General features: G+C 33.3%; 1 protein-coding gene across 1 annotated transcript in view; it reads right to left on the bottom strand.

Annotated features, from left to right (window-relative positions):
- Positions 1 to 25,448, bottom strand: part of NEB (nebulin) — a 213,863-nt gene that overhangs the window by 163,658 nt on the left and 24,757 nt on the right. The window contains 20 exon segments of the mRNA XM_074303459.1: positions 35 to 133; positions 2,891 to 2,998; positions 4,511 to 4,708; positions 6,264 to 6,377; positions 6,462 to 6,569; positions 7,259 to 7,363; positions 9,396 to 9,494; positions 10,162 to 10,266; positions 10,354 to 10,461; positions 10,552 to 10,653; positions 11,230 to 11,343; positions 11,435 to 11,542; positions 12,278 to 12,382; positions 13,570 to 13,668; positions 14,106 to 14,210; positions 14,290 to 14,397; positions 14,484 to 14,585; positions 17,639 to 17,755; positions 19,414 to 19,521; positions 20,052 to 20,156. Coding sequence (XP_074159560.1) covers positions 35 to 133; positions 2,891 to 2,998; positions 4,511 to 4,708; positions 6,264 to 6,377; positions 6,462 to 6,569; positions 7,259 to 7,363; positions 9,396 to 9,494; positions 10,162 to 10,266; positions 10,354 to 10,461; positions 10,552 to 10,653; positions 11,230 to 11,343; positions 11,435 to 11,542; positions 12,278 to 12,382; positions 13,570 to 13,668; positions 14,106 to 14,210; positions 14,290 to 14,397; positions 14,484 to 14,585; positions 17,639 to 17,755; positions 19,414 to 19,521; positions 20,052 to 20,156 — 2,217 coding nt within the window.

Here is a 25,448-nt window from a genome sequence, read left to right as displayed (position 1 = left end):
CACATTTCAGGACATTGACATAATTGCCACTTACATCACTCCTCTGGGCCTGATTGATTTTAGATTGCACTGTAATGGGAGCATCTTCAATGGCAGTAAATTTGAGAGTGTCTGGATGCTGACGGTATTTTTTCTGTTCAATAAATAAATAAAATAAATAAATAAAGCAAAAGAACAAAACTTCATATCCCTAACGTTTTATAACATATCTAGGCAAAATCTTCAAGAAATTATATCAGGAATTGATCGTGGCATAAAATGCATGGACCAAAATAGTTATATTTCTTTGGAAAATGAATACACATTCTCCAAATTGGAGGATTTAAGACTAGGCTAAACCTACAGAGTACCTCACACATTGTGAATCAGCTATACAATTTATAAAGGTAGTATTCAAACCTTAGTTTAATTTCCTCTCATAACAACAAAAACGTTTCAGGAGAATTCATGCAAAAGCCTCCTATGGCATTACTAGAAAATACAGGATGTTTTTTGAGCCCCTCAGAAGTAACATTTGTAAAATCTAACACTTGCTAATTATGTCTCAGGACAATTTCTCCATCTTTGGTCAGCAGTTAGTACTGGATGCCTAAAAAGAATTGAAGGCCTATCTAGAGATTAGGAATATGAGAAACATTTTTAAAGATTTCTCAGGATTAGTTCATAGATGAAGCATTCTAGTAAAAACAATATTTGTGGTTAGCACATGTTAAGCACTTAACAAATGCTTGCTGATTGGCTAACTTGTGGGTCATGAGAGGTAGTAAACAGTGAACTTTGAGGAACTGTAATGTGAAATGATGAAGACAAGGAAAATTGTTGCTATCGTTCTTTTTTTAAGTGTTTTTATTAATTTTTTTTATTTTATAATTATAACTTATTTTGACAGTACATATGCATGGGCAATTTCTTATAACATTAACCCTTGCATTCGCTTCTGTTCCGATTTTTCCCTTCCTCCCTCCACCCCCTCCCCTAGATGGCAGGCAGGCTTATACATGTTAGTTATGTTATAGTATATCCTAGATACAATATATGTGTGCAGAACTGAATCTCTTGTTGCATAGGAAGAATTGGATTTAGAAGGTAAAAGTAACCTGGGAAGAAAAACAAAAATGTTGCTATAGTTCTTGACATGTGCCCTGTTTAATCAAAAATAAGGCCTCCAAAGCCCCAGCTTTTGAAAACACAGTTATAAATCCATAAGTAAAACAGGTTTCTGAAAAAGCAAAATATTTGTCACAAAGTCCACGTGCTTTCGTTTGTAGGCAAGGTCATGGGCCGTTAGTAAGTCTATCAAATGACTACAAAATCCTTGAGAGTTGGGAGTCTTTCATTTTTGTCTTGTACCTTCAATGCAAATACAATGTTTGGCACAGTCAGTGCTTGTTGATTGATAGATATAGTAAAAAAAAACTTTATTATTTGAAGGGAGAGGTGACAACTGACAATCTGATATGAAAAGAGGAGATATGGAAACTAATAATATGAAATAAAAGAATAATAGCATTGGAAAATTTAGTGTGGGTATAAATAGCCCATATCATTTCAATAGATTATAGGGGATATCCCTATATTGCAAAACAATATCATAACTAAAGTTATGATACTGACATATTGATATAACTAATTATAACATGATGATGACTCCAAGTTACCAAGAAATGTTATGCTATGTTACTTTATTTTGTTATGTTATATCATATATATTTTCTTAGAAAGTTGAAAAGCATGTAGTATATTTTCGAAAGATTTCCTTTCATTAAAAACAATTGAGTTTTTAAAGATGTAAGTGGTTTGTTTTTTTAATTTAGAAAATTTACTTCTGTAAAACCACTCCATCTCTAATAATGCTAGATAAATGAGATATGATTGTCATGTAGCAGAGCATGTCATAGTTTAGACTCATTTATCACTTAGGAGGCTTAAAATAAAATAACTGAACTCTGATCAAAATAAAGACCAACCACAATTCCAGAAGATAGATGATTTAGCACCTTATACAACTGGTGCAGAATGTAATATACATTCTTAGTCATGGCCACTGTGGAAATTTATTTTTTTTAACTATGCATATTTGTTACAAATATTTGTTTTTCTTTCTTTTTCCCCCTTTTCAATAAAATGGGAGAAAGGGGAGATAGGAAGAAAGGTTTCTAAAATTCACAGAAGAGAAAAGATGGAAGACTAGTGAAAATACAGACAAGTAGGACAACTTTGAAATGTATGTGTTAAATTTGTCATGTAATTAGAGAAAAGCAAACTATAAAGTTGAAGATTCGCAGTTTTGTGAGCAATCCTTTTTTTCTTTCTGTTCTTTACATATGGAAATGTTCTTTAGTGTTTCTGGAGTTCAGAATAAAAAAAATAAAAATCAATCTTAAATAAAATGATATCTACTCATACACAGCATATACATACATGTGTATGTATGTGTGCATAATATTAAATATGTACACATGGCAACTAGAAGCCAGTGAACAGAGCACTAGATCTAGAGTCAAGAAGACCCGAGTTCAAATCTGAACCTCAGATACTTATTAACTGTGTGACACTGGGCACGTCACTTTACCCTGTTTGCCTCATCTGTAAAATGAGCTGGAAAAGGAAATAGCAAACCACTCCAAAGTCTTTACCAAGAAAATCTCGAATGGGGTTATGAGAGTCAGATATGAATGAAACACAACAACAGCAACCACAAAAGAGTGAGTGTGTGTGTGTGTGTGTGTGTGTGTGTGTGTGTATATGAGAGAGAGACAGACAGACAGACAGACAGACAGAAAGACAGAGACAGAGAGAAAGAGAGATAGACAGACAGACAGAGACAGAGAGAAAGAGAGTGAGAGAGATAGACAGACAGATAGACAGACAGACTCATATATTACCTTACCTCATTAAGAATGTCGGAAGCTCTCTTGACCTTTTCCATTTCTAAGGATCCAAATGGTACCCAGCCGCAACCTTTCATCCAGCTATTGTAGTCAGCTTTATATTCAACCTAAAACCCCAAAATAGAGATTAAATTTCAGTTCTTTCAGTGTCGTCTTTATTTAACTAGAAAAAAAATTAAATTATTTCCCCATATAGGTCATATTCAGTTATTGCACTACTAAAGCAGTTTTTAATACAGTCTTGGGCAAGATTGTAGTCATCTTTTGACTTCTGATTTTTACTAAATGATATGTTCTTTTTGCTTATCTTTTTATTCTAACAATTTATAAAATTTCAAAAACTTAGTCAAAATTCTTTGCTTATGAAATCATTAAGATATTTATAATTTGCAGAGAACTTTAAAATAGTTAATTACACAGTTTAAGGGCAAAAAAAGTCCTACAACAATTTTAAGGGGAAAAAAAATTTTTTTGCCTTTCATTAAATATAAAGAGTTTTCTTCCATAAATAGATGTTTGAGCTTCTAGTTTTAAGACATTGAAGCTGAAACAAGAACTAAGATTATAGAAGGAAACATTTATTTATATAAAGTATATTCCAGAAGATAGATGAATTAGTTGAACAATAAAGGATTTTTGCCTAGTAGAATCTAAGATAATTTTATAATTAAAAATACTATGATTTGATGTTCAGATTATAACTGAATATCTTTAATGGCATAAGGAAACATCAGTAATTACCTGAATTCCTGAGACTTGATAGTTATTATTTATAAAGTGCCAAATCATCTAGGACTTTAAAAGTAATGGTATTTACAGGAATATGTTAACATTAGCTAATAAAATGTTTTAAAAATGATTGTACTTAGGAATTTTTTAGAAACAAAGTATAAAATTTTAAGTTGGTATGTAAATGTTAATACAATGACTAGCAAGATATGTGTTTTAGATATTATTTTCCCACAGGTAAACAAAGCCTAAAACGCCCATTAGTTTATAACCTACATATTCACAGAAATATATTTATATATCTATATATTATACATTTATACTATTAAGTATTATGCTTATTAAGTTAATAAAATATCAAATGTTACATTTATTAAATTCCAAATGATACAGAAAAGAAACAAAGTTTTGGTTTTAAAATCTTGAAATTGTTCCTGTAAAGTATTCATTAACATTTTGTACAATAACTATAATATCCCCTTTTAGAAGAGGGAGCATCCAAATTGTCTATGGTCATAAAACTGGAATAATTTTTCCTATTATATACTACTACATAGGGAGAGAAACCAGATGGCTAAAGTGCCTATCTTCTACATGCAGCAAAATAGAATGCGCTATTTATCTCAGAATTCCCTACACCATATGAGTTTTCTTCTTTGGACATAGCATGTCATGACTAACTTTTTGTTTTCGAAAGAAATTCTCATAAACTCTGACATTTACATTTTCTATCTCCTCAATGATGTGAGAATATATATCTATATATCTATATCTATATCTAAATCTATATCTATATCTATATATATTGCTACCTTAGTTAATTCAACTCATTATTGGTTACCTAGAAAAAAATTTTATGATGGAGAAAAGGAAAAATTTCAATTACTCACATCACTTTGTATGGCATAAGCCTTCTTTGCCAAGTCCACATTGATACTATCAGGGGGATAGCTGTAACCATGTGGGATGTTCTTGTAGTCAACATCACTGACGAGAGCTTGAGTTTTCTTTGCCTGAGTGACTTGGAGCATGTCCAAGGGTGCTGTATAGATAGTCTTTGCCTTTTCATAATCTTTGCGATATTCCCGCTATGAAATAAAAGGAAGTGATCATTCATTCAAGGAATTCCCCCCCCCCAAAAAAATACAAAATTCTAATTAAGAAGAAATGTTTTAGAAGTATATCTAGACATTGAAATAAATCTATCTTTCTTGATTTTTCTCACATAAGTTACGTTTCTGAAGTCCAACTTCTCACATAACTACCATAAGTCCATTAGAAAGTTTCAAATTAAAGTGTTATATGAAATCTAAAAGAGTAGATCACTTATGTAAGGAGAGCAGGAAAGGTTTCCTAGACATGCTTGAAAATTTGGTCTTTATTGTGTCCATTTTCTATTCACAGGAACTTGTAGAAGAATTTAAAAATATTTTTTTCCTGTGCTTTAACTTTTGGAACTTGAATAGTGGACTTTTTAATTTTCCTTATATAGCATGTTAAAATAATAGATGTTAAATTGGGAAGGAAAATAAGATTGTTTGCCAAATCACCTTTTAGTAGCACCCATTCCAACTTTGTTAGATTGGAATCATTTCAAGACCTGGCCCCCTGGTAAACTGGGCTCATAAATACTAATTCCTAATTATGAGCCACAGGAAGGGCAGCATGGTTAGCAGGTGATACTAATGAAGGAGAAGTCATAAGTTCACTTTTCCTATGAGCTATATGTTACATCCTATTTGTGACTATAATGTATCTGATTTCCAGCTTTTCTCCATAAAGATAGATACCTTAGGTCAGATTAAATCTCTTTTAAGCTGAGATCTCATTTTACTCCAAGATAAAAAGTTCATTTGCTCTTTGATATATTTCAATACATATAACTTCTCTGGTTTCTGTTTACTTTTTTCTTGAATATGTGCATTTAGTCATTATTTGATGGTCTTTTTGTAATTAGTATTTGGTGGGAAGGAGCTAAACTGTTGAATGCAAGTGCTACTCATTCCCTTAAGAGAATAGTTTTCCTTCTATACCAGAAGCATTCCTCTAGACTACCAATATTCAAGATGACAGATAAAATTTCATCCCAATATCCCCCTTAGAAGCAGAAAAAGAAATGAGTGTCTATCCAGGACCCTTCTCCTGTTCTAATAGTCTCCCTTGGAGAAGGATAGGTCAGATTCCAGAGATATCTATCTATGATATCCATGATAATCCACATGTTTATATTAAATATATATATATATGCATATATATATATACATATACATATGTGTGTATACATATAATCTATCTAGACATAATTATCTTACTTGAGCATACCCATCTGTTAATGAGATCTAAATAATCACTTACACAGGTGTTTTTTCACTATAAAATGTATATTAAGTGCAACTCAATAATTTCTCTTAAAAAAGCAAAAATACACACATTGGAAACCAATTCAGTTTCATTTCAGTTTTTATAACTTGATATATCACCTTGATCTGGTGACTTTAGTTGAATCTTTACAAGATAACCCTAGTTGAAATCAATAAACAAATTTTAAAAATCAGAAAAAAAAAAATAAACATTTACTAGGAACACAAGTTAACAGTTGAAACCAAGAAACTGTCAAAACAAGAGATTCTGAGAAATACTTACATCACTCTGATTTTTGGCTGTCTTCAAAGAGTGCAGAATCTTTGGATCATCCTGAATGCTCAGGGCTCCAATCATTTTCCCCTTGCTCTGTTCATAGTCTTTTTTGTAGAGCACCTGCATAAGGACATCACACAGGTGAGCTATCACTCAAAGAAACTCTACACACTTTTCTTGCCCTCATTCTCCAATCATACTCACATCACTGGCATTCTTGCTGTTAGCTTTGGCTGCCAGAAGTGGAATAGCGTCCACCTTAATTTCAAATTTCTTAGCTTTGCTCTTCTCCCAGTCATGCTTATAAATATTCTGAAGAAGAAAATATATACAAGAATTATAAATGCCATATTCAATGTGGATCTATCTGTTAAAGACCAAAAGCAAATTTAATTTGTTATGCTTCAATTTATTTCAAAATCAACTTTGCTTCTTAACAGTCCATTTGTCACAAATACTATACTATAATCAGCTCCAACTCCTGACATTCTAAAGTATATTCTTAAAGCTTTTCTCACAAAATTTCAAAAAACTCACATGCACTAGGTTTTTAACTCCATAGGCCAAAGTCACTTGCTTTATAATCACAATTCTTTTACAAGAGAATCTAGCTGGAGAGTATGACTCCCATATTTCAGTGCTGATACTTTCTTCAACTGGAACACATTCAGATCTCATCATGTGTAGGTCTTGACCATAAACCTCTACAGTAAATGAGGTCAACTCAAAGTACTGAGAGCCTTCCTCTAGCTCTCCTGATATTACATTAATACCAATTGAATATGTAAACACTCTATTGCTTATATGTTAAGCTTTTATATGGCTGATCCACCTCATTTTCTGGATCTAATTTCTCTGATTATAATTTTGATTCTGTGTCTTCAGTATAATTATTTGTGTGTTATTTTTTAACCTTTGTATTACCTAAAACCTAAAATATAAAATAATTGCTCTTGTATAAACATAGCATGAATGTAAAGAGAAGGGTTTTTTATACTTACATCACTCAGGTTATAGGCATTGACTTTGTGCTGAATGAAGGCTGGAGCATCTGCTGGTACATTGCATTTAAACTTCTCACTTTCATGTTTTGCTTTGTAATTCAGCTGAAAAACAAAAGGCAAATAGTCAATATAGGTGAGAACTCCAGGCAAGGCTACTTTTATTCAAATATTAAAAATGATTGTTGCAATAGTGTTGGGCTTTTTTTTTTTCTTGCTATCTAAAGAAATAAATATAGCCCCAAGTTCTCAAAGTTTCTCTCTCCCTTTCATAGAAGTTTGGTATATCTAAACGTAAACTAACATCATTGAAGTATAATTATTCCTGAAGGATTGCAAGAGGAAAATGTCAGCTAATGAACATATATAATAAGTAACTATTTGGGGTCAACCATTGTTTTAGATACTAGGAATATATTTTCTGAAAGAGGTGACAAATTATACACATTAAAAATGCACATATGGCAGATCACAATCAAAGCAGATCCAAGGTAATCTTGGAGGAAAAGGGACTAGCAGTTGGAGGGAAGAATCAACTAGGGAATGGTTGAATGAATTATGCTTTATAAATGGAATGGAATATCATTGTACCTTAAAAATAGTGAATATAAAGAATTCTGAGAAATGTGGATAGAGTTGTATGGATTTGATACAAAGTACTAGAACCAGAAGGACAACTTATATAATGACAAATAATGTAAAGAAAGAGAGGACTGACATACTGCAGAACTATGACTGTTTACAGTGCCCACTCATGATTACAGAATTAAGAATTAACTATGCCTTTCAGTAGAAAGGAGATAAGATCCATATTTCCAGATACAGTCAATATGCTGATTGTTCTACTTTGCCCTACTTCTTTTGAGAGTATGAACATAAGACACCAGAAAGTAATAGGATATCAATAAAACATTAAAAAAAATTTTTTTAAAAGATAAAACAAAGGGAAAGCTTAACCAGCTGTACATATTTAATACATTAGAAATGCCTTAAAATTGGTGTTTCCCTGATCCATGAATTGGGATTACCTCTAATCTTAATGAAAAAGAAAAGTGGATTATCGCTTTTGTAATCCCTTTGCTAATCTACCTAAAGAGTGCCTGGCAAAGGGTTTAACAAATGCTTAGCAAATGAATGTTTAAACACGTGGAATATTTAGTTTCATTTTGAAGCATCTGTACATGCATAAAAATGATGAAGGGTTAGAGCAAGAATAAAATGTCAAACATATGTCTTTGGTGTAGACCAAATCCAATTCTGTTAAAATATTTAATCTTTTTGGATTCAAAGCCAAAACAAAATTTCAGTGTTTTTCCCCCTTTGATCTGCATTTTCAGAGCTTTGGGATAACAATAGAAGTAGTAGTGACACTAGAGAATAGAGATGCTTTGGAGAGGGGCAAATAGAAGAGATTACCTGATATGTTACCTAAATTAAGTGCTTGACTCCTTTGCTTGGACTAATATGGTGCAGCTAATTTTCAGTATGCATTTTATGTTTAATAAGAAGTATGTTAGATATAATTAGCAATATAGCTGTTTTAGCATAAATTCATGGCTTTTGAAAGCATATTGAATTTTTGAATGTATTGTGTTATATACCAGCTATTGAATAATTTCCCCAATGCAACAAAACTCTCCCTACATGCAAAACTTCAAAATCCCCAAATTCTTCCACCTCTGAATTTGTGAATATAAATTCATACTGACTTTGTGGATATGGACATTTCACTGATTATTTCAATTCCTTGATTAATATTAATATACCAGCAAAATTTTATTAAGAAAAAAGTAATTCATAGAATAAATAATGTACTTATTAATTAAAAGCCTATATTACTCATAATCTTAGAATTTTAGAAAACTCTCTGGGCCTGACCAAATTGACAGGCAAACTTAAAGCACACAAAAAACCCCAAAAATCATAAGCTATAGGATCCTTTTAACATTTAATATTGATAAGAGTAAAAAGGAAAAGCAAACAAACAAGTTATAGGTATAGATATTGAATATCAAAATAGCAATATTTTGTAGGTGGCAAGCTAGACTACAAGTATGCTTAATTTTTAAATTTCTTGGTCACTTAAATACATAAAATTATTTTATATTCTCCTTCCCTGATATTCAAAAGTACTTACATCACTTAGTTGTTTGGTATTAATTTGGGCTTGCAATTGGACAGGAGAATCAGTGACAGGTGTGAATTTTGTTTTATCAGGATGGACTTTGTAGGTATGCTGTGGGAAAAAAATGAAATATTTAATGATAAGAGTAAATCACTTATACCCACACTAACATGTGGGGGAAAATTCAGCTCTATATAAAGTTCATTTAGCTATCATCACACTAGTTTACAGATAAATGTAACTTTATCTCAGCAGTAGGGGAAAAAAATACCTAAATCTGGAACAAAAAGACAGGTTCAATCCTACCTAATATATATATTCTAAGTGATCTTGGGCAAGTCATAACCTCTCTGGGCCAGTTTCCTCATTTGTAAAAGGAGGGATTTGGATTAGCCCCTAAGATCCATTCCAGGTCTAAATCTATTATCTCTGTCTTCATATAATAATACATGCATATATATATGTATATATATATTATACACACATATATAATACATATACAAATATATGTATGTATATATGTATATATACATACATAATAAATAATGGAAATCAATAAATTTGCCATTAAAGAATCAATAATTTTAAAAAATAATGAATAGTGCTTTTGGCAATAATTCTTTTTGTCCTTATTACCAGAATATTCAAAACTTGCCTTTTCTTGCCCCTTCCCCTCCTTTAAATTCAGTTGCTAAACTCATTCTGGCCACTAGATGTCACGGTCACCTCCCAAACACTATCAACCAAGCAAATTTGTTTCTTGGAGCAGCCAACTTACATCTTTACACTGGTCAAGTTTCTTGATTGCTTCATATTCTTGTGTTATTGTCTGAGGGAAATAGCCTTTGCCTCTATCTTCTTCATATTCTGCTTTGTAATTTTTCTAAGAGGAAAAAGAACACACAAATAGCTTAGCACCGTCATTTAGACAACACCATGGTGGAATCTGAATAATTATCCCTGAACTTACATCACTGTTTTGAGCAGCAACTTTCATGCAGTGGGAATGATAGGGGTCCTCGAAAGTGCCCAAATAATGTCCCAAAATATTCTTTACATAGGAATCTTTATATTTATTCTGGAAAACAAAACACATTTGATTCAAATTTACATTAATTTGTCAAAACAGTGCAAATCAAACCAAATGAATAACTTCAAGTTCTCTAACCTCGCTGAAATTCTTCAGAAGGGTGTCAAGCTGAAATTTGGGGGTTTCACAGTAATTCATGCTCTTTGCCTTTGTCTTTTCATAGTTTTCTTTGTATAACCTCTGCCAAAAAAAGGGGGGGAAATGAGTTATTGCAAAAACATTCATTTTTTGGCAAGGATTGCCAGAAATGGAATAGGATAGAAGTGGAAGGAAAAGTGCCATCCTGTAGCTTCCTGTTTTCATTCATGATTTAAACCAATTATGGGTTGAATTTCAGTAGAAATTCTTCTCTCTCCTTTTTTTTGAACTCACTCAAGTAAAAACTTAGAAATGTACTAGAAATATTTAGAAAATTTTACAAGAAGGAAGAGAGAAAGAAAGAGAAATAGAGACAGAGAAAAAGAGAGAGAGGTTAAACATAATTTCTCATTGAGTTCATAAAGGAGATTAACTTTTGATATCATTACAAGAATCATTTTCCATTGTGAGGGTATTAATAATATTTAGGAAAATCCCACCATTTCCAATGAATCATACTATAAGTAAATCTGAGATGTGATTTTTCTGTTCCATAAATTCTCTCACACCAGCCATGACATCTTGACCCTGGGATATTATATGCTCCATCAAACTCTGGGCATGTTAGCAAAGAAGATGGGCAAAACAGGAAACAGGAGATTTTCAAAACCAACTTACATCACTCTGGTTTTTGGCCACCTTCAAAGAGTGCAGGATTTTAGGATCATCCTCAACACTTAAGGCTCCAATCATTTTTCCTCTGCTCTTTTCATAGTCTTTTTTGTAGAGCACCTATACCAAGAGAGACAGGAGAGGGAGAAGATTTCATTTAGCACATGCAAGCCAACCAGGTCCCCTCCTGTGGTTCCTAAGTAATACTCACATCACTGGCATTCTTGCTGTTGGCCTTGGCTGCCAGAAGAGGAATAGCATCCACCTTAATTTCAAATTTCTTGGCTTTGCTTTTCTCCCAATCCTGCTTGTAAACATTCTAGAAAAAAAAATTATACGTGGAAGAATTATAAAAGCTACATACAGTATTGCTTTCTCTGTCAAAGTGTAGAAAGGGGACTTGTAGAGTGATGTGGCAAGAAAAAAGTCAGGAGTCATGTGGTGGGTTTTTGTTAGGTCTTTGTTGTAGTTTCATTGTTTTCACTTGTATCTGACTCGTTGTTACCCCATTTTGGGGATTTTCTTGGCAAAGTTATAGGAGTGGTTTGCCATTTCTTTCTTTAACTTATTTTATAGATGAGGAAACTGAGGCAAACAGAATTAAGTGAATAGCTCAGGATCATATAATCAGTATGTATCAGAAGCAAGATTTGAATGAGAGTCTTTATGACTCTATGACTAGCTTAGCCCTTTAAACCCTAAACCATGGTACTTCTTACCAGTATATTACTATTTTTAAAAGATGTATTTGTGTTTTAGGGGAAATCAGCATGCAGTTTTGCAAATGATGTCCAACTTCTGTCTTAAGGGGATTCACATGTCATATTACTGGAATTCAAATAATTAGACTGGGAACTTTGTAATGGAACTTAGTAGTAGAAACAGGAAAAAAAGCTTCCAGTTCATTGGCCCCCAAATCTGAGCAATATTATTGTGTTATCTCCTATTATAATTTTTCACATTGTTAGAAGAATTTCATCAGCAGTGTGATACAAATCCCCAAATCACAGATTCTCTGTGCCCTTCCCCATGGTATTCCTTGGGAAGAACTTACATCACTGAGGTTATAGGCATTGACTTTATGCTGAATGAAGGTCGGGGCATCTGGTGGGATGCTGCACTTGAATTTTTCACTTTCGTGTTTTGCTTTATAATTCAGCTGAAAAACAAAAGGAATGTCATCTTAACACAGGAGGAAGCCTATCCTGTAACACTAACAGATTCCCTGGCATTCAGTGAATATCAGATCAAAAGAAAGATCTGAAGCTTCAAGTAAGAATACCACTGAACAACCAATATGGCAGGCCAATGAATAGCCATAATCACAGTTAAAGCATTAGAAAAGCAAGAAGATTTATTTCAATTTTTTCCCCACTTTTACGGAGAGTGTTCCAAAAGTCTTAGTGTGGTTTTAAACTTTAGAAGAGAAATGTAATCTATTAAAATTTAGAACTACACAAAGACTTTGGGGAACATCCTGTCTGTTGTAGGTAAGTCTGGGGCCAAGAGGCATAATAGAATCCATATATAATCAAATGAGATGATATAGGTGAAAGTATTTAGAAAGATACACAGTGCAATATAATGTGAGGTGCTATTATTATTATCATTGTTTTATGGGAAAAGTCTGATTAGTTCTTTCTACTATCAGTACTTTGATTTAGCTCACTAACATTTTAACCTATATTCTTTTTAATCCTTTACAATTTGTCATTTTACTTAAACATCATAATCCTCTTATAGAAACTAATTCTTTATATTCTGAATTGATTTTAATATTCATGAAAAGTACATATAATGAAGTCACCCTTGTAGGCACATATTTTGTTTTTAGTAGAGAGGCAAAGAATTGATGAATTAGTGTTTCAATTTTTAATCTATTCAAAGAATGTTAGAATCGAACCTGACAGATTTTTTGCTATTAAACTTCACCATTTCCTCCTTTCCTAGGATTAATGATTTAAAAATAGAAGGGACCTTACATATCTAAACCTTCCATTTTATAGATTACAAAACCTAGGCTCAGGAAGTTTAAACAACTTCTCTAAATTTAAACATGTAAATAGCAGAGCTAGGATTACAACCAAGGTCCTCTGACACCAGAGCTGGCACAGCATACCACAGTGTCTCCTCATTAACCAATTGAGCTTTTCAACTTATTACCTTTTCTGTGCTTGAATGTGGAAAATAAATATAGTGACAATTTTTATAATAGGATATTTAAATATAGACAAATGAGTAACATTTACATGAATATTTTTTAAAATATTTTAATAGTTGGATTTTATATTTTATAACGGGTCATTAGAGGATGGATTTTTTTTTTTAACATTTTAAGATACTTACGTCACTCAACTGCTTAGTATTGATCTGAGCTTGTACTTGGACAGGAGAATCAGGAACTGAAGTGAATTTTGTCTTATCAGGATGGACTTTGTAAGTGTGCTGAAAGAAGAAATAGAGTTATAATGCATTGCAGAAAACATAAAAAGCAAAAAGAATAGCTCCCAAAATTTTGGTCAATCAAAATTTTGCTTTCTTACTACAATTCAGCTTTTTAGAGACTTTTAAATATCTATAAAACTTATGTATGTCTCCTAAGATTATCTTTATCTTTCTAAGATCAAAAAGAAGAAAAAAAATTATCAGCTGACAAACTATGAAGGAGTGAGTTCCAATGGATCTGTTTGAGAGGAAATATGATGGTTATCTCAAAAGTGGTGTCATCCTATTAATGATACTTTAAGGGAAACAATAATATTGTCATGTCAACTATATTCTGACCAGTAGTAGCCATAAGAAGATTGTGGACTATCACGGTTTTTCTGTGGACGCCATCCCCAGACATAATAAATTTTTCAGTGTTTGTGGTGTGGACTTACATCTTTACATTGGTCTAGTTTCTTGATTGCTTCATATTCTTGAGTTATGGTCTGGGGGAAGTAGCATTTTCCTCTGTCTTCTTCATACTCTGCTTTGTAATTTTTCTACAAGAAGAAAGCACACATGAGGGCTAAGTTTGGTGGTAGCTTCTGAAAATCATATCATTGGGAAACATGAACTTACATCACTGTTTTGAGCTGCAACTTTCATGCAGTGTGAATGGTATGGGTCCTCGTAGCTGCCTACATAGTGTCCCAAAATATTCTTCACATATGAATCTTTATATTTAGTCTGGAAGACAAACCACATTTCAACAGTTTATATACATGAAATAAGTCTCTGGTTCACAAAGAAGGACTGACGTTGATGGGGCTTACATCACTGAAGTTTTGCAGAATTGTATCAAGCTGAAATTTCGGAGTCTCACAATAATTCATGCTCTTTGCCTTTGTCTTTTCATAGTTTTCCTTGTATAATTTCTGTCAGAAGAAAAAAAACAGATAAAATAGATTCCTGTCACTCCTACACATTGATTATAATAGCTCTTATTTTTCAAATACTTTAAAAATAAAAAAAGATCTCCATCTACTATCTTGAAAACCTATAATCAAAAGTTGGGGTGTTATGAATCACAAGCCTTTGTGCCTTTAGCAATGCGCATTAAATCTATGTTTCTAACTCCCAAAAAAATCTTTGGAAAGAAAAAGATCTCAAAAAAACAACTTCCACCTTACAATCAAGACTCACAGATGGTTAAAGGCTATGGTGTATATGAGCCATTTTCAAGGCTGACTTTCCCTTCAATGACTCAGGTTCTTCCCATACTTGCAAGCAAACAACAAACAGAAATGTGATGATTAACAGTGATTCTAAACAAACGTTCATAACAAAGCAGTCACTTATAAGAGAAGCAATTGCAAATGTTATCAATTTAAACAGAAAGAGGCATTACTTCTATCTTCTTTTTGTCCCCCATGGAAAAATGTCTTAGAGAACATTTAAAAGGATAGTTTTATTAATAACATCCTAAAATCCAGCATAGAATACAAGTAGTATATCTGGGAATTGTGCTTTTATTTATATTTATATATTCAAGGATAATTGTTGAAATGAGAATTTCTGCCTTCACTACTTAAAGTGGGTTGGAATTGCACTAATTTTTCTTTCTATACCAATAACCTAGGCTTAGAAGATATTTTCCTATGTTGACTAACAACTAATTAAGGTAGCCTAAAGAGGAAGGAATGTATTATGAATTTGTTAATAATTCTTTTCTATTGAAACATTGAGGAGAATTTTTCCCCCCCTAAGGCTGGGGTTAAGTGACTTGCCCAGGGTCACACAGCTAGGAAGTGTTAAGTGTCTGAGACCACATTTGAACTCGGGTCCTCCTGAATTCAAGGCTGGTCCTCTATCCACTGCACCACCTAGCTGCCCTCTATTAAAACATTAACCTAAGGATTATTTTTAGACATATTTAACTTTAAATATGAACAACTAGGACATCAGATAAATTTTTCTCATAGTCATATTTTTTTAAAGTTTTCATTGTGGATAAAACATATACATATAAATACACACATATATACACATGTATATGTGTAGGTTTGTATAGGTGTATATCTATATAAGTATATGTATATTTGTGTCGTGTTTGCATATATACATATACACATATATGCATATATATGCACTTATACAACATACACATATATACACATACTAAAAGAGGTTTTATAGCATTCACATGTCTCCTAGTGTTCACTCACACAGCCCCTACTCTAGACCTTCATCACTTTTCACTTTGTCTACTGAGATCCTGATGTCAATGGTTCTCTTTAAGAAGAAAGGACCAGTAACAACAGTTTTGAGGCAATTGGGGTTAAATGACTTGCCTAGGGTCACACAGCTTCTCAGTGTTAAATGTCTGAAGCTGGATTTGAACTCAGGGCCAGTGCTCCCTTTACTGCACCATCTAACTGCCCCCAGTCTTTTAATCAGTCTCCTTACCTCCTACTTAATCTATCCTTCACTCAGCTGCTTAAATGATTTTCCTAAAGTATAGGTCTATCATATAAATTCCTTCACTCAATAAACTTTGATGATTTCCTATTACTTCCATAATCAAATAAAAAGTCTTCTTTTATGAATTTGAATTTCTTCAGAATCTGATCCTTTTCTCTATCTTCCCATCTTTTTATATTTTAGATTCCTCCACTTACTATGTGATCCACTCATTCCCCATATAAAGTAAACTCTGTCTTTGAGGACAGAGACTTTCTTTGTATCTCAAAAGCTTAAAAATGGCTACTGCATAGTAAATATTTAATAAATTCATGTGACCTGATTGATTTAGATTTGTAACTAATGTTAGAGATTATCTGATCTAATTCTCAAAATAGCTTGTTATTTATTGGGGAGAAATAGGTTGGAATGTGTCTATTTAGAATGTCTCCCCAAAAGAGCAATGATTCCAATTGTTCTAGTGTAGACCTGTTTTTAATGATAATATTCTTTTCCTTCTTTAAGCTCAATCATTTAAAACTTCTAGTGGCTTATAAATCTTGGTAACAATTCTAAAAAAATAGTAAAAATGAAAATTTCTGTGAAATCTCAGACAATCTTCTTTTGTGTTTCATTACTGGACAATGATAACTCCCAAGACTGATCCTAAATATAACATGGCTCAATAAAGACATTTTCCCAAGGGACAACTTCAGAAAAACATTTTTCTTTTGATATCTGACTAAAATATGCACATGTTTATTTTGTAGTTAAAAGAGTTAGAAGACTTTAAAATTTTGGATTAACCAGGGTAGCATTTTTTCCTTCCTAGCTATGAGAATGTAAGCTCCTTGAGGGCAGAAACTACTTCATTTTTATTTTTGTATCCTCAGCACTTAGCTCAGTGACTTTAAAAACGCTTGTTGATTGATTAGAACCAGAGGTAGTGACTGGCACATAGTGAATGTTTAATATTTTTTCATTCATTCCTAAACTAGGCTCTTTTCTTTTACATCTATTGGATAGTAGGTTTGGGGAGGGAAAGACTGGGCATCTGTAAATACAACTCTTTTTCTTCCAGGAAGAGAGTAGAAAGATGGGGTCCAGTGCTTCTTGCCTGCATCCAGGCCTGCAGCCAATTTTTCTTATATTCAATTGACTAGCTTCTATTAAAAAACCAAGAAACATATTAAGAAATTCATATTACTTGAAAGAACTGCTATAAATTTAAAGTTTTATTTTAGAAAAAATGAAAGATTTTTGTTGTATACCAGGGTTCAAATATTTCTTTTAATACTCATCATTTGACTTCTCTGAAACTCATTTAACACATCTCTAAAATATGGATAATACCTTAATCCCAGATTTACAGGTCTGTTGAGAAGTTCAAATAAGATAATATATGTCAAGTCTTTTGCAAGTCTTAAAGATCTACATGCCTGTTTGCTACTATTATTGTTATTGCTGTTGTTGTTATTATTATTTTACATCAAAGGTTTAAAAATACTTTTGGATGAATTATACTTACATCACTTAGGACATTTCCTGCAGTTTTCAGCTGCCTAAGCAGCGGATTCTCTGTAGCAGGAAGCACATTATAATCAGCCACAGCTTTATTCTTTTCATAGTCTTCTTTGTATTTTACCTGTAGGAGTGAAAGGAAATGAGAAAGTGTTAGTCAGTTTTACATTCCAAGATCTGTTGGCACATACTTCCATGAATTAGTCTCTCTCTACACACAGGGGTGCTTGGCATTCAATAAATATGAAATATTAATAATCATGCACAAAGACTGCATCCCACATACCTCTTCTCACATTAACAAGAGTACTCCCTTTGTAATCAGAAGACCTGGGTTCAAGGCTTGCTTCCATGACTTAATATTCCTGTGATTTAACTTTTCTAGGTCTCAGTTACTTCTGAAAATCTAAGGCCAGCTTTAGGTCTATGATACTATGATCCTGTACCCAGATACTGAAACCCATTTGCCAAAATGCCAAAATATTTTGAGAGGTGTGGAAAGGATTGTCATAGCTTCCCATACTCCACTTCCTACTTGTAAATATAGGACAGCAATGACCATCCAAGTGTGTCTGTGGATAATTCAGTATATTTGAGGAAGCCTGAGGTGCTCTTTAAACACGATACCTCAACTGCCCCCTTGCCCTGGAAGTTCCCTTATTTATTCCGTGGTCTTCTCACTCTGATACATCTGCCTTCTCCTATACTGCTTTTCTGCCATTGATGATGAGCCCCAGAACCTTCATCAAGAGGAAGGATCCAGGCCAATCATTGTTTCTTTCTGCCAGCTCTGCTTCTGGCCCTCTAAACTTTGCCACCATTCCTCCTTTTCCTCTACTTTTCAGTTGCTTTTTCTTTTTGCCTTCACCTATTAAAAAGAAAGCTCTCCTTTTTGCTAGTATTTGTATCTCTATCACCTGGATCAGCATCTGACACGTAGTATGTATATAATAAATGTCTATTTATTATATACAATATATAGTATATACAATAACTTGACAACCACAATATACCTTTTTCCAGATTTTTTTTCCTCTTCTTTGCAATTGAATATTGGTGGAGACAGCAAAGGACCATTTCTAGGACTGTGCTTACAATGGATAATTTATCCTGACCTTGATTCACAGTCTAGTTCCATTTATATGACTGTCAACAAATATCATTCAGGCCAGAGATTCATCCTTAAGATAGTAGCAGATTTAGAGACTACAAAACAATTTACTAAGGACTCAGGAAGTTACTAATCTCATTAAGCAAGAAAAATATCTGCTAACTTAATCATTATGCTGAAGTTCTGGTATAAAGGAGAGTTAATACCTCAAAAAAGATCCACCAGAGATCTCCAGATCTGGTGATCCAGTGATCACCAGAGATTGATATTGACCTGATCTCACTGCATAGTAGCATTTAGACCCTTTAAGAGATGATAACTTGTAAAGCTAAAGTAGGAAAGATTAAAAACTGTGGTCCTGAAACCTCATCCACTGGAATTAATTGTTGTTGGCAAAGATATTGTAGTGGTTTGCTATATCTTTTTCCAGTTATTTTACAAATGAGGAAACTGAATAATAAGGTTAAGTGACTTATTTGTTCAGCGTCATATAGCTAGGAAGTGAAATCAAATCTGAATTTAGGTCTCCCTGATTCCAGACCCAGCCTTCTATCTCTTGCATCCCTTAGTTGACCTTCCTAGAATTAATACTTTCCTGCATTCCAGATCAGTAGTACAGAAAAATGTAGCCAAAAAGGCCAGGTAACAAACAGAGTACCAATGATACTTACTTTACTAGCAGCAATTCCAGCTTGTTTATTAACTTTGTATTCTGGAGTTTCTGTCTGCATAAAGTAAATTTGGTCTTTTAGGTTCTCAAAGTCTTCCTGGTATTTTCTCTGTAAGATATTAAATAATATTATTAGACTGGTGTGGAAAGAAAGCCTTGCTGATGTCAGATGTAATAACAAGTGTGATGATACAAGGGAACAAAGACAAGTCATCATAAGGTAACACCTTCCCCCTTAGTCCCTATTGGTCAAATTGATATTGAAATAAACTTGTTGTCAATGATGAAAATTAAGAATTTTGGGAAGGATTATCTATCTGGGAAAACAAAAAAACAAAAAACAAGACCTATACCCTAAGAACCACATATTTAAAGTTTACAGAAGTCCTTCTGGAAATGGAAAAAAAATGTAGGTGAAGTTGAAAGAAAATAGTTCTCAGTAGAAGGTTTATGTTGATAATGGCTTCTAAAGAGGTTTATGATATTTCTTTCCATAAAGATCTTTAATTTATTCATCTTCATGAAGGAAGGGAAGGAGTTGGTCTAAAAGACTTTTAACTCCTACAGTATATGATTAATAAAGATAGAAAAAAGGAAACTTCAAATCAAAGCCATTTATGTGGACATTATCTTACTTACGGAGCTTATGTTTTCAGCATTCATTCTTGCATTTGCAATTTCAAAGCAAGGAGTCTCACTCCACTTGCCTCTAATTTTATTGTCATAGTCTTCTCGATATTTGTTCTAATATTAAAAAGAAAAATAAGGCAAGCAATGAAATATAGAATTTAACAAATAAAATTTTAAATAAAATAGCTAAAATGATTAATATGGAAATGTTTTGCATAATTACTCATGTATAACCTATATCAGATTGCTTAGCATCTCAGAGAGTGGGAGAAGAGAGGAATAAAATTTAGGATCCCAAACTAAAAAACCAAAACATAAAATATTAAAAATGGTTTCTATAGGAAATTGGGGAAAATATACTACAAAAAAAATCAATTTGCGTACTGATGAATATATTTCTATTACAGTTCTTAAGCACCTCTAATGTGACTAGTGGTGACAGGAGAGTATTTACATAACAGAAGCTACCAAAGTAACTGATCCTAAGCTTAATTAGTGCAGGTCTCCCTTTAATAATACTTAAACTTCCTGGGAGAGATCAGGGTTGGAAAACATCATCTACCAGCTCTTTTAGTCCCCATTATTATCTTGGGGAAGGGAGCTGGGAAGGAACCTTAAAGATCATCTTGTCCCAACCTCATTATCTTTGAGATGGTTGGTTTTTAATGCAGAGTCACTCACAGTTATCTTACCCACATACAAAGGTACTCTTTCTTCTGCAAAATGTGCCCCGTCCCAAAAAAAAAAAAAAAAAAAAAAAAAGATAACCCGAACAATACTAGGAGAATCTATAAATCTGAGTGTTTATATAAACATAACCTCTCCCATCCACGCCCTGAGAGGAAAGGGGAAAGAGAGGTCTCATTGTCCTATTTTGATTTATAACAAACTAAATAATGTATCTGTAGCAACACTGTAAACTGTTGTTAGAAACCCCTCCAGTGCTCCAGCCAATATGCCTCACCCCAGGCAGCTAACACATATCAAAATGGCCAAGTCCTTGCTAAAATCTATTTAAAAATTGATGAAGGAGAGAAAAGCCTAGTGATGGCCTCTTGTGTGAGAAAAGCTTCCTTTACTCCTCTATTTTTTCCCAGAGAAGACTTGGAAATATAATTAACCCCAGGTTTTTGGCCCATCCTTCTCTCAGGGAATTTAGAAGTAAATGAAATTATCTTTTGAATATATCAAGGTTAGTTATACATACATACATACATACATACACACACACACACACACACACACACACACACACACACACACATTTTCCAAATAGATTTTCTCTTCAAAGTGAATAGATGTGACTTTTTTTTTTTAAGCTTTTCTATGTGTACTTGTGGTCTTAATGTAGTTGCCATGTGGGAGGTGATGTTACCGCCAGTTAGTTAATCTATTTCTATCTTGTTCCTATTTCTCTTTATCCTACAGAACATTCCAACATTCAGATCCCTTAGGTCTCCATTATGTAAAAGACACCTCCCCATGAGGGGGTGGCAGGGGTCCCAATTTATATTGTCATTTTGGGGAGCATGCTTAGTACTAGTCTTAATTCAGACAAATCTTGTCTGTCAATCAAAAGCATTTTCCTAATTCTACTCTTAAAAGGGATTTTCATAGTTTCATCAGCATACTGACTAACTCTTAGTATATTACAAGCTCTTTTTGAAAGGTCTTTGATTCTGGGTCCCAGAAAGCATCTGTCTCTTTGCTTACTCTTTCATATGTGTTGGAATTAAGTAGAGTCAAACAGAAAGAGACAGAAAAATATATATACAGCAGTGAACAACATGTTGAATTGATAATCAATTCTCAAATCTTTATATCCAAGAATACCTAGTCTATGTTTCTCTGAAGAAGGTAGTAGATATGTAATGGGGATAAGCATAGGAATAGAAATAAGAATAAGGATAAAGACTAGTCCTGTGAATTCATTAGTAAAGGGAACTTCCAATAATTCCCCTTACCAGTACAAGTTGGTATCTTCTTTACAATTTATAAAGAACCAAGAGATTAAATGATTAACTCGGGCCACATAACCATTATGTGTCAGAGATGCAACTTGGACCTACATTTTCCTGGATTTAACTCTTCACCCCACCATATTACCTCCCTTTATTGTTATATCTGTTATGCAGAATGTATCTACACAGAATCAAGTTAATACTACTATCTATGTTCAGACAATAGACAGTAGTATTAATTAAAGGTCTATCCTTGAATTTAGGAATATTTGGGTTCAGGTACTATCTCTCTGACACATGGAAACTGTATAACTGAAGACTGATTCTAAAACAATTGTCTAAGATTGTAATTGTTGAGGAGTTACCAATCTACATCAGTAAATGCTCCTCACAGGGAATCCTTTACACTAAAGAATTGTTAGGACCACAGATCTAGAATTGGAAACTCTAGAACTTTTCCAGGGATCGATCATTTTGTCCAAGTCTCCCATTTTAAAAATGAGAAAAAACTGAAGCCCAAAGTAGTCAGATTATTTACTCAGTATCACAGAGGTCCTGTGATTCTCCTCATTTCACACATACACACACACACACACACACACACACACACACACACACACACACACACATCCCTCAGTCATCTCCAGCTAGCACTCTATCCATTGTACTTTACACCAAGTCAATGGTATGTGAGTGAGAAGACTCAAGGAAAGGGTGAAGAGTCTCAGACTCATAATCTCTTAAAGCTCTAACCCTCTCTCATTGGTTGATTTGTTATTCTTAGCATCCTCACAATGTCATGCCTCCTTCCCCCTTTTATGCAATATTTCCCCTGAACATTTCACTTTTTTCACATAGTTTTTTGTCTGTTTTTCTGCTAGTTATTGATTTTCTGCTTTAACTTGGGGGAAAAAATCTTCAAGATTTCTTAGTCATTTTAATGTTCAAAGGGAACTCAAAATATAAAATTTTATTGGTCATTATTAATATGTTGTTCTAAATGTTTTAGTTTGGTGTATTTTTGTTTTTAATGCACAACAGCATAGGGGATGTGTAAATCTGTAGGGTAAACAGGACTGCTAACAAAGCCTCTTCCAAATGCCATAGGAAAGCTGACAATTCTCATCTGGAGTTACCTTCTGTCTTTGCTGACATCTTCATGCTTACAAAGTTCTGAACCCTGTAGGAACTCATTCACTCAGACCAAAGTGATAAATCTGCATTTGTGATGAGGCTATTACAGAAATCTTTTAAAGAAATGCACTTTCATTACTTTTCATCAAGGCAATGTAAACTTTAAGATTGCTTGACCCTTTAGAGTAACTTTGTCAAATTCAAATAGAAATGGATCTCTTCAGGCTGCATATTGACTTAGAAAGCATCAAATTGACGTTATCTTTTTGTTGTATTGCATTTTTATTTATTTTATTAAAAATTTCCTAAATACATTTTAATCTGAGTTCCAAACCAGGTAGCCATCATCAAGAGCTGCATAGCTTTAAAAGATCTGCTTACAAGAATGAGTGAAAGAAATGGAACGCAGATTAGGACTCCTGGTTTTTCTTGAGCATTTATTCTTAAATAGAGTAAATCCATGTATGTTATCACTGTTCTCAATGTTCTCTTTTTTCAATAAACATTATTTTTTCCAATTTTAAGTGGTAGTATATATATTAATGAAATTTTACTATAGTTATTAGAGCCTGTATCTAAAACACTCCGTTTTTATAGTCAGGAGGATCTGGAATTTCAAAGATCAGCTAAACTGTGTAATCTACATTGTCCACAATTTTCTTTTTATCCTTTTTTGTCCAGTTGCATATTGAGAACTAACAAGGACCCCAGAGAACATCTAGTCCAACTTTTCCATTTTAGAGATTTGGAAACTGGGAAAAGTCAATCAGGTTGTAAGCATCAGCAATAAGATTTAAACCCAAATCTTCTACTTCCAGAATTTTTCTTTTCCTACTATATGACACTTTCTTTTGTCCCAAAGATAATTTCCCCAAAGAATACTAAATTGCCAAAAAATCTAGAAGTTTTCCCCAGATTCAAGCAGAATGCTAACCTGGCAGAGCATCACTACCACATGGAATGGCGTGAAGTACTCATGAAGAGGCCGCCTGTTGTACTCTATTTAAAATAGAACTTTAGCAGAAGCCTATTCATTAGCCTAACATCTGTCTTTGTACATTCCATCTCAAACCCTACATACCACAGGACTAGTTTCCTGCCCTAAATATAGACAGAGAAGGCTTGTTTGCCAGTGCCCTCAAAGGTCATGGAATCCACTGTTGCCTGTTTGAGACATAACCCGTGGCATTTTTTATTTTTTAAAAATTTTCCTCAAGCCCAGCCAGTCTTTGAACTGAGAACAGGAAACCACACACATTTGGGTGTTTCTCTTTTCACTGGAGCACATTGGAAAGGGGACAACAGGAGACTTCAGAGTTGTGTATCTTTCCCCAAATATCAAACATTCAAACTCCACTTTCTGAGTACCCCTTAATCATAGATGTTTAAATTCTTCATCTAGTTGTTTTATTAAGCAACTCTTGAATTTTAAATTCTTTAAATTAAATTTACTCTTGGGAAGGAAAACATTCAAATATCAATATAACCCCATCTGTGAGGCAACATGTTAGAGAAGATAAAATGAGTTTGGTAAATCTAAATTTTTCTCCCTTCTGACACATGCTGACTCTAGAATCTTGGACAATTCCTAAGAAACTTCTCAGTGTCCAATGGCAATTCTATAAATCTAATAGTTATAGAACAGCAGACAATCTACATTGGTAACAGGAAATCATAGTTCAACATATTTTATTTTAATTATATTTTACATATTTGTTACATAAATGTAGCATGTTAAGTCATAGAAAGACACACACCATTGTCACTTGCCTTTTCAATATCAGGCTCATTTTGTTTGTGTTGATTAATTATTATAATGCATTTTTAGTTACTCGAAGATAAGCTATTAAAAATAAATCAACAAAGTGAATACTGAGAATTGGAAAAGAACTTAGAAGTCATCCAGTCCTCTCATTTGACAAGTGAAAAAAAGTGAGGATCAGAAAAATTAAGAGGCTGAATCAAAGTCACATAGGTAGAAAGCAGCAGAGCTAATAGTCATGGGAAAGTAGCAGAGCTACTACTATGAGGCTTTGCTATCACTTGTTTTACTCTACAGATTTATATATCCCCTCTGCCATTGTGTTGAAATGGTTCCAAGGCCTCATGAAAAGCTTTTGCATTAATGGGGTCACAGAATGATAGATCTAGAATTGGGGTCTCCCCAAAGATCTTCTAATCCCAGTTTCTTCATTTTATACAGATGAGGAAATTGAGACCCAGGGAGGGTGTAATACAAGCCCAATATTTAAAGTCAATCAATATGAAGTTGATTTCAGAGTTGGTGTTCTTTCCATTATACCACATGGTT

The sequence above is a fragment of the Sminthopsis crassicaudata genome, chromosome 3 (assembly GCF_048593235.1).
Source record: "Sminthopsis crassicaudata isolate SCR6 chromosome 3, ASM4859323v1, whole genome shotgun sequence".
In the NCBI taxonomy this organism is placed as follows: domain Eukaryota; kingdom Metazoa; phylum Chordata; class Mammalia; order Dasyuromorphia; family Dasyuridae; genus Sminthopsis; species Sminthopsis crassicaudata.
This window is presented reverse-complemented; position numbering and strand designations above follow the sequence as displayed.